The sequence below is a fragment of the Eubalaena glacialis genome, chromosome 10 (assembly GCF_028564815.1).
Source record: "Eubalaena glacialis isolate mEubGla1 chromosome 10, mEubGla1.1.hap2.+ XY, whole genome shotgun sequence".
NCBI lineage: Eukaryota > Metazoa > Chordata > Mammalia > Artiodactyla > Balaenidae > Eubalaena > Eubalaena glacialis.
Genome location: NC_083725.1, coordinates 72,509,889 through 72,522,106, shown reverse-complemented (window position 1 = coordinate 72,522,106; position 12,218 = coordinate 72,509,889). Strand labels below are relative to the sequence as shown.

At 50.7% G+C, this 12,218-nt stretch overlaps 1 protein-coding gene across 1 annotated transcript in view; it reads left to right on the top strand.

The window, feature by feature from the left end:
* The window catches only part of DCHS1 (dachsous cadherin-related 1), a 34,754-nt gene that overhangs the window by 10,648 nt on the left and 11,888 nt on the right, over positions 1-12,218 (top strand). The window contains exons 2-5 of the mRNA XM_061201387.1: positions 3,525-5,432; positions 11,133-11,321; positions 11,412-11,643; positions 11,775-12,011. Coding sequence (XP_061057370.1) covers positions 3,645-5,432; positions 11,133-11,321; positions 11,412-11,643; positions 11,775-12,011 — 2,446 coding nt within the window. The 5' untranslated portion in view covers positions 3,525-3,644. The remainder of the gene's footprint in view (positions 1-3,524; positions 5,433-11,132; positions 11,322-11,411; positions 11,644-11,774; positions 12,012-12,218) is intronic.

Here is a 12,218-nt window from a genome sequence, read left to right as displayed (position 1 = left end):
CTGTTATTCCATGTGGAAGCTCCACAGACTTCACAGACTTGAGCCTTGGGGAGAGGGGTCTTAGTAAATCCTAGAACTCTGAAGCCGGGGATGGTGTTGGGAACCTAGGAGAGAGCATCTACCAAATGCCCAACTCTGAGCTCCTTGTTTCCATTGCCTGTAATTCTCCTAAAACCCCACAAAGTAGGCATTAACATGGCCATTATATAGATTAGGAAAATAACATTCACATTGGACTCAAAGCCAGCTCAAACTCCAGAGTCCCAGCTCTTTTCATTGCCTCACACAGGTGGGAGAGATGGGGGTTGGAAGTGTAAGTAGAGGGTCAGAAACTCTCATCCCTTGGGAGGACAGGAAGTCCTAGAGCAGAGCGAATCTAGAAAGACCAAAGGACACACTTCTGCAGCCATTTCTATGGCCACACTCCTGACCATGGTGCCTCAGGGGCACGGGCTCACACGTGTTTGCGTGTGTTGTCTGAGTTGGCGTGTCCAGGGACGTTTCTCCCTGTGTCAGTAGGTGAGGCTGGTGGTGTGCAGTTATGAGGTTCTGCACATTTGTTCAGCACTGATTGCCTGCTCTCGTGATACTTCTACGAACTGCTGGAGAACCAGAAACTAACTAAGACCCTCAAGCTGCTGTCCTCAAGAAGCTTTCAGTTCGGTGTAGGGGGAGGGTTGTGATGGGCAGACACATGAACAAATCAGGGCTGCTGTGCAATTTATTGTCAGTGTGCATCAAAAGCAGTGAGAGCCCAGTAGGGGATACCATAGGCACTGCAGGGAGGTCAGAGAGATATCATAGAAGAGTCCACAGAAGACAGGATATTTGAATGGGATCTTGAAGTTTGAGTAGGGGATGGCCAATTGGACAGGACTTTTAAAGGATATCTCAGGACAAGAGCATGGTGCATACAAGGCAAGGAGTTGGGAAGGATCAGGTGATGGGTTTAGTGTTGGAATGCAGGGTGCAGTGGGGGAAGGTGAGTGTGGGGCACAGTGGAGAGGTTGGCATGGCTCAGGTCAGGAAGATATATTAAGGAGGTTGGGCTTTGTCTTGCGAAAAGAAGTTCTATACCTAGTGTCCATGAACCCGTGAAACTGCAGACACAGTTTGGGTGTATGTGCATCTGCATTTTTTTGTCCGTAATGGGCAGCAGTTTTCTGCCGTCAGTAATGGCAAACCAGTGGAAGCCTTTTGTCGGGACTGGTTTGGTGAGAGTTGTGAGGATAGCTCTGGTCAGGTGGACATGGATCAGAGGGTCCAATCCAGAAGGCATGGGGGCCAGGAAAGGGCTGTGGCAGGAATCGAAAAGAGGGATGACAGTGCTTGGACTGGGACAGCAGCAGTGTGAAAACATAGGAAAGGGCAGACTTGAGACATGTCTAGTTAAGATGGTCAGGTTCTGAAGACTAATTGGAAATCACGACTGAAGAAAAGCAAGGAAAGCAAGGAGAGTTTCTGAGCGGTGGTGCTGTTCACAGGAAAGGGAATGGAGGAAGAAAATCAGGTTGAGGTGAAGGTTGGGGATACATTGTAAGGAAGTCCATTGTATGGATGGACATGTGTCTCCAGTGCTCTCCAGAGCTGGAGATTGCAAAGTCATCAGCACATAGACGGTACATAAAATGATTGATACATTTGAATTGAAGGCATGGGAGTGGATAAGATCACCCAGGCAGTGTGGTAAGTGGGAAAACATGCGGCCCTGGACTGAGTCCTGAGGAGCACCAGTTTTTAAGGGCAGAGGAAGAACTTGCCCAGGGGACTGAAGAGTGGACATAGAAGTACAATGGAAGCAAGAGGTGGGGGGTCACCATGGGAGGCCAGGAGGGCTAGGCTTCAAGAAGCCAGTGATCAGTGTTTCAGTGTTCCAGAATGATCCAGCAAGAAGATAAAAAAGTGTCCATTGGATGTAGAGTATAGCGATGATTGGAAGCTTAGTGAAAGCAGTGTCACAGGAGAGGAAGACTCTCTGTGTAGATGGAGGAGGGGGTGAGAGGTGAGAAATTGGAGGAAATGAACAAACCTTTCAGAGAGGGCAACGTCTCCACAGATTCTGCTCTCACTCAGTCCTTAAAGGCCTTCATGGGGCTTTAGGCCTCCTCCTTCTTGAACGTCAGCAGCATTTGAAGTCCTGGCTCCCTTAGCCACAGAGGCACCGCCCTTCCCTGGATTTCTTTCTCTGTCTCTCTCTCTGGCCAGTTAAGGCTGCCTTTGTCCTGCTGATGGTTCAGGCCTGAAATCTGCCCATCATCCTTGACTCCTCCCACTCCCTCATCCCCTGCCTCAAGCCATCATCAAGCCCTGCCTGTTCTACCTGCGAAACGTCCCGCAGAGCTATCCGCTTCTCCCCATTTTCATTGCTAACACTCATCCAATTCACCGTCAATTCACCCTCACCTGGACTCCCCCAAGTGTGTTATAAGGGCTGTCCTAAGATAACCTTCCCATCTGTGTGATCCTTGTTTACCAAGGAGCAGCAATAGAGATCTTCACAAGACGTAAGTCATATTGCAGCACCCACTCTTAAGATGCTTTCATGGCTTCCATTTGTCCTCGGCATAAAGTCAGAATCATCAGTATGGCCTACGAGCCCCTGCCCCATTTCATACCTTCTGCCCCAGCACTCTACACCTCACACACATTGTGCCCTACCTGCCCCCAGACACCCTCAGCCCTTTCTTGACTGCAGACTCTAAGCCTCCCATTCGGTTCCCTCTTCTGAATGTTCTTCTCTCGTTTCTGTATCCCCCTTCTCCGCCCACCATTGTCTAGCAAACACCTACATTAAGTAGATCCTGACTTGCATGTCGCTTCCTCAGAGAAGCACTCCCTGACTCCCTGACTGTGATAAGCCCCTCCTATATCTATGCCTTCACAGCTCCCCACACGTCTCCCTCACAGCCCTTATCACACTTCTAATTACTTGTCCAATTCCTGGACTGTTTCCTTTATTCTGAGGTGTCTCCAGTGCCTCCACATAATAGGTGCTCAATCTCTTGTTGAATAGAGAGGGAAGTAGGGCTAAAGGTGTATATATATATATATATATAGAGAGAGAGAGAGAGAGAGAAGAGAGAAAGAGAGAGAGAGAGAGACTTCAGCATAGTTAAATGTTGGTAGAAGGCTCTGGCAGAGAGGACAATGTTGAGATTCGGGTGAGGTTGCCAAGCACATGATTACTGAGGTATTAATCCTGGATGAGAAGAAAAATGAGAAAGAATTGGCCACATGTTTAAGTCTACAGAAAGGAAGGGAGTCTGAAGGCATTTAGGTCTGAACAATAGGAAAAAACAATCTGCTGGGGGGTGGAGGGGGGACGGGAATCAGAGTGGGATGGGACCTTCCAGGTAAAGACTGGAGTGGGTCCTGAGGAGCTTCCTGGGCCCCAGACGGGGTGAGGCAGCACAAGGGCCCTGTGGGGCGACTGAGCATGCTTGAGTCCTGGTGTGGCCTAGACCCCAGCCTGGACGGTTGATTCCTCCTCCATCATGACCTTTTTGCTTCCGATTTTCTCCCAGGTCAGGAATCGTGAGCTGGAACCAGGGTCCAAGTTGGATCTGATCCAAAGCCTGAGATCAAGCTGGGCCCGGAGCCTGGCCTGGAGCTGGAGCCCAAGCCACAGCTGGACTGCCCCTGCCATGCAGAAGGAGCGGGGCATTGCACCTTCTTGCCCAGGCATGCAGAGCCCCAGGCCCCTACCCCTGCTATCACTGCTGCTGCTGCTCCTGGGTGCGGGGGTGCCAGGCGCCTGGGGTCAGGCTGGGAGCTTGGACCTGCAGATTGATGAGGAGCAGCCAGCGGGCACACTGATCGGGGACATCAGTGCAGGGCTTCCAGCAGGCACGGCAGCACCTCCCATGTACTTCATCTCCGCCCAGGAGGGCAGCGGTGTGGGCACAGACCTGGCCATTGACGAACACAGTGGGGTGGTCCGTACAGCCCGAGTCTTGGACCGCGAGCGGCGGGATCGCTACCGCTTCACGGCAGTCACTCCTGATGGCGCCACCGTGGAAGTTACCGTGCGAGTGGCTGACATCAATGACCACGCTCCAGCCTTCCCACAGGCTCGAGCTGTCCTGCAGATACCTGAGCATACAGCTCTTGGCACCCGCTACCCACTGGAGCCTGCTCGTGATGCAGACGCTGGCCGCCTAGGAACCCAGGGCTATGCGCTGTCTGGTGATGGGGCTGGAGAGATCTTCCGGCTGGAGACACGTCCCGGTCCAGATGGGGCCCCAGTGCCTGAGCTGGTAGTTACCGGGGAGCTGGACCGAGAGAACCGCTCACACTACATGCTGCAACTGGAGGCCTACGACGGTGGTTCACCACCCCGGAGGGCCCAGGCCCTACTGGACGTGACATTGCTGGACATCAATGACCATGCCCCAGCTTTCAATCAGAGCCGCTACCACGCTGTAGTGTCCGAGAGCCTGGCCCCCGGCAGTCCTGTCTTGCAGGTGTATGCCTCTGATGCCGATGCCGGTGCCAATGGGGCTGTAACTTACGAGATCAACCGGAGGCAGAGCGAGGGTGACGGACCTTTCTCCATTGACGCACACACGGGGCTCCTGCGGCTGGAGCGGCCACTGGACTTCGAGCAACGGCGGGTCCATGAACTGGTGGTACAGGCACGGGATGGAGGGACTCACCCTGAGCTGGGCTCGGCCTTTGTGACCGTGCACGTGCGAGATGCCAATGACAATCAGCCCTCTATGACTGTCATCTTCCTGAGTGCGGATGGCTCCCCCCGAGTGTCTGAGGCTGCCCCCCCTGGCCAGCTTGTTGCTCGAATCTCTGTGTCAGACCCAGATGATGGTGACTTTGCCCATGTCAATGTGTCCCTGGAGGGTGGAGAGGGCCACTTTGCACTCAGCACCCAGGACAGCGTCATCTACCTGGTGTGCGTGGCTCGGCAGCTGGATCGAGAGGAAAGGGATGCCTATAACTTGCGAGTTACTGCCACAGACTCAGGCTCACCCCCGCTGCGAGCCGAGGCTGCCTTTGTGCTGCATGTCACTGATGTCAACGACAACACCCCTGCCTTTGACCGCCAGCTCTACCGACCCGAGCCCCTGCCTGAGGTTGCGCTGCCTGGGAGCTTCGTGGTGCGAGTGATGGCCCGGGATCCTGACCAGGGCACCAACGGTCAGGTCACCTATAGCCTGGCCCCAGGTGCCCACACCCGCTGGTTCTCCATCGATCCCACTTCAGGCATCATCACCACAGCTGCTTCACTGGACTATGAGTTGGAACCACAGCCACAGCTAATTGTGGTGGCCACGGATGGGGGCTTGCCCCCTCTCACCTCCTCTGCCACAGTGAGTGTGGCCTTGCAGGATGTGAATGATAATGAGCCGCAGTTCCAGAGGACTTTCTACAATGCCTCCTTGCCTGAGGGCACCCAGCCCGGAACCTGCTTCCTGCAGGTGGGTAAGCCCCCGCACACAGCAGGATGATTCTGTGGGCAGGAGTGGATCAGAGGGTCACAGGGGACCTCAGAGCAGGAACCAAGCCTTGCAGGTGCCATCTGTTGATGGTGACATATGCCAGAGGGTTCGGTCCTACTTGGTGAGCTCCACAGTCTGTGCAGAGGGTGAGGATTAATGAGAAGATGAGAAAGCAGGGTGCAAGAGCTGGGCCAGGTAATCTTGGCAGTTGAGAGAAATAAGATTGGATATAGAGAAAATGTGTCTTGTGGTGGCAGGAAGTGAGAGGACTCTTTAAAGTTTCAAAGTTGTTCTGCAGGGCAGAGACAGAGATTCTGCACACCCATGTGGCTCCTGTTCCCCAAGGGAGATGCCAGCATTTACAGAGCTCTCCAACCCTAGTCTAGTGCTGAGGTGTCCTGGAATACACCCCATCCCTGCCCTTGGAACTGAGCCTTGATGGGACACTTGGGCTCAGGCACGAGGATGAGAGACAACAAGAAGTATCGAGTGAGATCCCAATGTCCAGAGCAGGAAGACCTCTCAGAGGATAAGGCAGGAGCCCTGGACAGGCTGTGGGAGCCACAGACTTCCTGCAAGTCAGGCTTGGAGGAGATGGGTGGAGCATGAAACTGGAGAGGCAGGCTGAGGCCAAACTGCAGAAGTCCTTGGACACCAAGCCATGAGGGGTTAGGACTTTACTTGGAAGGCAAAGAGGTCACTGAACTTCTCTGAGGCAGAAAAGGCATGATCAGATTCGGTTTTGTTTTTTTTTCAGGACTTCATGTTTTGGGGGCAGTTTTAGATTCATAGCAATATTGAGTGGAGGGTACAGATTTCTCATATACCCCATGCCCCCACTCATAGCCTCACGCATTATCAACATCCCACACCAGAGTGTTACATTTGTTACAACAGATGAACCTACATTGACACATCATTGTCACCCAAGTCCATAGTTTACATTAGGGTTCACTCTTGGTGTTGTACATTCTATGGGTTTGGACAAAAGTATAAAGTATATGTATAATGGACATATATAATGACATACACTATAGTATTATAGAGAGTAGTTTCACTGCCCTAAAAATCCTCTGTTCTCTACCTATTCATCCCTCCCTCCTCACTACAGATTGTTTTTTTGTTTGTTTGTTTGTTTTTTGGCCGTGCCACACAGCATATGGGATCTTAGTTTCCGACCAGGGATCAAACCCGTGCTCCCTGCATGGAAGCGCACAGTCTTAACTACTGGGACTGCCAGGGAATTCCCATTTTTGTTTTTGTTTTTTTTTTTTGGAAGCTAACTTGCTTTAAGGGTGAAAGAGAGATTAGATCAATGGTAAGTGATACATTCAAAAATTAACTTACCCACTGTAAGCCTGGCACTCTGCTGGGCCCTGAGAACAAAGAAAGGAAACAGTCTTATTCCCAGGCCGGTCCCAGTCTAGGCAAGGAGACACACCAGTAACTAGTAATGCATCAGGCTGCATATGAGGTGCTATGGAAGCCTAGAGGCAGACCTTTGCAGAAGCAATGAGACTTTGCCAAGTGAATAACATGGGGTATGAGGACTGGGACTCCAAGGCCACAGAAAGAGCTACAGAACATCATGATGTGTTCATGGAACTGCGTTGTTCAAGTTGGTCTCGACTGTGCTGATGAAAAAGAGTTATGGGGAGATGAGACAAGAGATTAGACAGGGAACAGATGACAAGCTTTGACTTTATTTTAAAAATCATAGGGAGCCATTGAGAGGCTCTAGGCAAATCTGATATGTCTTTTGGAAAGATTGCTTTGGCTGCCCCATGGAATTTGGATGCAGAAGAGGAGACTGGAGGCAGGGTGGTCTCTTAGGAGATTCGTGCTTGAAGTCTTTACGTCTCAGAAGTCCACCAGATCCCTGAGCATCTTCTAGGAGCTGCCTGTTGGCCTAGACTTTCAGGCCAGTGCCTAGGCCTGGCTGACCTCCTGTCTGGCCAGACTCTGGGTACTTGCCTGCCTACTGCTGTCCAGCTCCCACCCACTCTCCCATGTGTTTACTCTCCCTCTTGGCCCAGGACCAATGGGCTGTGGCTTCCAAACGTCTTCCCTCCTCACTAGAGCCTGAAGCAAGAGGGCATCTCTCCAGGTGGTTTCCTGGAGTTTTTACTAGTAGTAATTATAGGGAAGCAGGGGTAAAAATGACCGTTGGGTGTTCATAACTGTTACAAGAAGTCTTAATATTTGATTTATTCAATATTCATTTATCAACTATCTGCCATGTGCCTGTCATTGTATTAGGGACACAGAATACAGTAATGACTGAGTAACCCCTACCTAATTCATGGAGTTTATAGTCTAGAGGTGAGACTCATATGCAGAGAAACAGTTTTATTCCAATAATAAAAACTTCTATATGGGGATATTCATGAGGTACAGATAGGCAGTTCGAATGTTTTCTCAAAAGGAAGGACCTTTGAGCTGAGACTTAAAAGATGAGCAGGAGCTGATGAGGGGACGAGATAAGGGAAGGGTTGAAGCAGAGGTGACACGCAGAGAGAAGTGGAAGAGCTTGACTTGTCTGACTCGTTCAAGGGCCTACAAGTGGCTCGGTATCTCTGGAATTTAAGGTGGGAGATGAGACTGCAAGAGGCCAGACAGTGAGGAGTCAAGCCAAGCCAAGGAGTTTGAGCATTTTTCTTTAGGGGAAACTGAAGATATTTGAGTAGAGGAATAATATGATATTTGTTTTCTCAAAAGATGCTTTTATTAGTTAGTGTAGAGCAGTGGTTCACAACGGCTGGTGATTTTGCCCTCTGGAGGGGACATGTGGCAATGTTTAGAGACATTTTTCGTTGTCACAACTGGTGGGATCTATTGGTATCTAGTGGATAGAGATGCTGTCAACATCCTATAATGCATATGACAGCACCACAACAAAGAATTATCTGATCCAAAATGTCAGTCATGCCAAGGTTGAGAAGTCCTGGTATGGAGGACAGATTGGAGGGTCAGACACCTATGAGAAGGGAGCTACAGTAGTCCAGGGGAGAGACGACTCAGGCCCAAGTCAGGACAGTGATAATGGCGATGGAGAGGAACAGACAAATAGGAGGGATAATGAGGATTTACTTAGTCCCTGCTTGACTGATATGCCAAGAGAGGAAAAGGGAAGAACAGATTTCTGGCTCGAGCAACTGCGTGGATGGAGGAATCATTAGAGAGGGGTTGGAATTATCATGAGTTTAGTTTAGGACAGGTTGGGTTTAAGGTGCCTGTGGGACGTCCAAGTGGAGATGTTGAGCAGGCATCTGGATGTACAAGTTTGGAGCACAGAGGAGTGGTCTGGGTCAAAGTACAGATGATGGTCAAAGCCACAGCAGTGGAAGAGAAGGCCCTGAGAGTGTGTAGAATGAGAAGAGGCCAAGGAAAGATTCCAGAGAACAACAGTGTATAACAGACAGAGTAAGGAGAGGTGAAGGAAGGCTGGGAGTGGGGAAGCAGTGGGAGGAGAAGCAGGAGAGCACAGTGTCAAAGTGTCAAAGCAGGAGCGACACCTGGGAAGGAGGTCAGCATGGGGCAGATGAAGTAAGTTTGTGGTCTGCTAGGAATTTTAGAGAGTTCACAGATGAGGGTCTTTATTTTCTCCTTGCACTAGTGCATTTGATGAGAGCTAGGGGTGGGGTGGGGACAAGAGGAGAGAGATGAGGTTAGTTACAGCTTTCAGGCAGAGCTGGAAGCGGGAGCTGACCGAGGTTGGACTATGAAGCAAGGCTGAGAGCCTGCTGAAAATGGAGACTGCATTTGCACTAGGACCTCTGAGCAGGGGCTGCACAGGCCAGAAAATTCACTTCTGCCTTGGTCATTTCCAGTCAACGGCCCCTGCACCTTTTGGGGTCACTTCCTGACAACTTCTCTTGACCACTATTTATTGCTTTCTTCCTGCAGCGAGTCAGAGGGCAGAGGTCTTTAACAGCTTCTGGAGATGGTGCGGCAGCTGTGCCACAGCCCGCCAGACTGATCCAGGGGGAAGTTTGTCTCCTGGGATATCCAGGCCCACGGCCACAGTGAAGAGTTGGGGCAGGAGCTGTTTCCAGGGTTCAGCACGGCAAGGTCTTAGTGTCTCTCAGGAGGGTAAACAATGGCACAAATCACTTCTGTCAAAGGCCTGGGCAACAATCAGAAGTCCTTGGCTAGGCTTCTCTCTGAGCAACATTTTCTGGCCAAGAAAGGGGAACTCTCCAGCTTCCTTTTGCAGCATATCATGACCCTGAGGCCCATGTAGCCACAAAGAGTACTTTGTCACAAGCTACAGCAGTCTGCACCAGCTAACCCACTATTGAGGGCCTCAATGTGCACCCAATTTATAAAACTTAGTTTGAAAGAAGCTTTTGTTGTAAGGCAGGGCAATCCGAATGTCTGTTTACTCAATGAACAAATATACATAGAGTACCTACTGTGTGCCTGGCCCTGTCCTAGGCTCAGAAGCTTTCGGAATGGTGTCTCCTGCTGATCTGGCTCTGAAATGTTCAGAGGCTCCTGACATTGGTGTCCAATCATAAACTCTTCCTGAGCCAGTCTGGGAGATGCCTGAGAAGTCACCAGGAAAACCTTCCCCTATTTCTTAGTTTTGGGGAGCCCCTGGAACGTAATGACCTCAGTATTCTCCTATAGACCTGCAGTTCTCCCCTTCTCATTTCCAGTGAGGTTGGCTTGAGAGATGAAGGTATGCTAAAGGCGCATGAGCCACATCCCATAAATTCACAGTGCAGATCCTGATCACTCTAGTTACCAGAGCTGAGTATCAATCAGATCCCACTTTATAACCAAACTCAGTAAAGAGCAGGCCTGTAACATCAGTCTCAATAACACTGTTGGTCAGCCAGTTCTCTGACTGGTGTGATTATGAGACTCGGTGATGGTTATTAACTCCCTGTGACCCACCTGGAATTTGCTATCACAGCCCTTAGCACTCCCCTTTTAAGTACAGTTGGTCCTCATCATTTGCAGATTCTGTATTTGTGAATTCGCCAACTCTCTAAAATTTATTTGTAACCCTTGAATCAATACTCATGGAGCTTTCACAGTCATTCCCGGACATGTGCAGAAGGACGGAAAATTCAAGTCTCTCAACAAGCACATTCCCAGCTGAGGTCGAACAAGGCAATGCTCTGCCTTCATGTTACAGCTCTTATATGGTAAACAAGGGTCCTTTTCGTGGTCTATTTAATGCCACGTTTTTTGCATTTTTGTGCTTTTTGTTTGGTGATTTTGCTGTATAAAATGGTCCCCAACTGTAGTGCTGAAGTGATGTCTGTTTTCCTAAACACAAGAAGGCTGTGCTGTGCCTTATGGAGAAAATACGTGTGTTAGATAAGTTTCATTTAGTTATGAGTTGTGCCATTGGCCATGAATTCAGTGTTAATGAACCAACAATATATATTAAATAAGGTGCCTTTAAACAGAAACACACATAAAACAAAGTTCTATATTGACCAGTTGACAAAAATGTTGTGATCAGAGTCTCACAGGAACCTAATGCAAGTGGTGAGGTCTGAGCTGGGTTTGGATTTTGGCCCGTGTCCTACTAGTCCCTTCTGTGTGTCCACCATCCAAAGACTCGGCACCAACTGGCCCAGGGCCTTCTCCTTCCAATTGCCACTTAGTTATGGCTCTTCTGGCCAAAAAGATGGGGCATTACTCACCCCAGCCTCTCCCCAGGTGACAGCCACAGATGCAGACAGTGGCCCATTTGGCCGCCTCTCCTATTCCTTGGGTGCCGGACTTGGGGCCTCGGGGTCTGCCCCATTCCGCATCGATGCCCACAGTGGCGACGTGTGCACAACCCGGACCCTGGACCGCGATCAGGGGCCCTCAAGCTTCGACTTCACGGTGACAGCTGTGGATGGGGTGAGTGGACAGTCTGTGGGCAGATTGGGGTAGGGCATTCACCAGGGCCAATCAAGGGCCACCTGACTTAATGGCTGCATGTCTCACCAGGGAGGCCTCAAGTCTATGGTGTATGTGAAGGTGTTTGTGTCAGACGAGAATGACAACCCACCTCAGTTTTATCCACGGGAGTATGCTGCCAGTCTGAGCGCCCAGAGTACACCAGGCACAGCTGTGCTGAGGGTGCGTGCCCATGACCCTGACCAGGGACCCCATGGGCGACTCTCCTACCACATCCTGGCTGGCAATAGCCCCCCACTATTTGCCTTGGATGAGCACTCAGGTGAGGATCTTCACATTCCCAGGGCTTGCCTCCCCATCTGCCTAAATGAAGTACTGCCTGCACCCCACCCCCCAACCTTTCCAGCTCTATTCTGTTTCCTTATACATCTCCACTTCTGTCCCTCCTCTCAGGGCTGTTGACGGTAGCCTGGCCCTTGGCCAGACGGGCCAATTCCGTGGTGCAGCTGGAGATCGGGGCTCAGGATGGAGGTGGCCTGCAGGCGGAGCCCAGTGCCCGAGTCAACATCAGCATTGTGCCTGGAACTCCCATACCACCAGTATTTGAGCAACTACAGTATGTCTTTTCTGTGCCAGAGGATGTGCCACCAGGCACCAGTGTGGGCGTAGTCCAAGCACACAATCCATCAGGTATCACTTATCATTATATCCATTCGGTGCCATACCCAGACACCCCAACATAACCCTCGAGTATCACACCACTGATAGCCCCAATACAAAACACTCTGGTTCCAATCCCCGCCACCTCCTTGGGCATGGTACAGGCACTCTGCTTCATCCCCAGGTACATGAATATCACCCTGGTGCCACCCAGCTTCTCTGCCAACACCTGCCCCT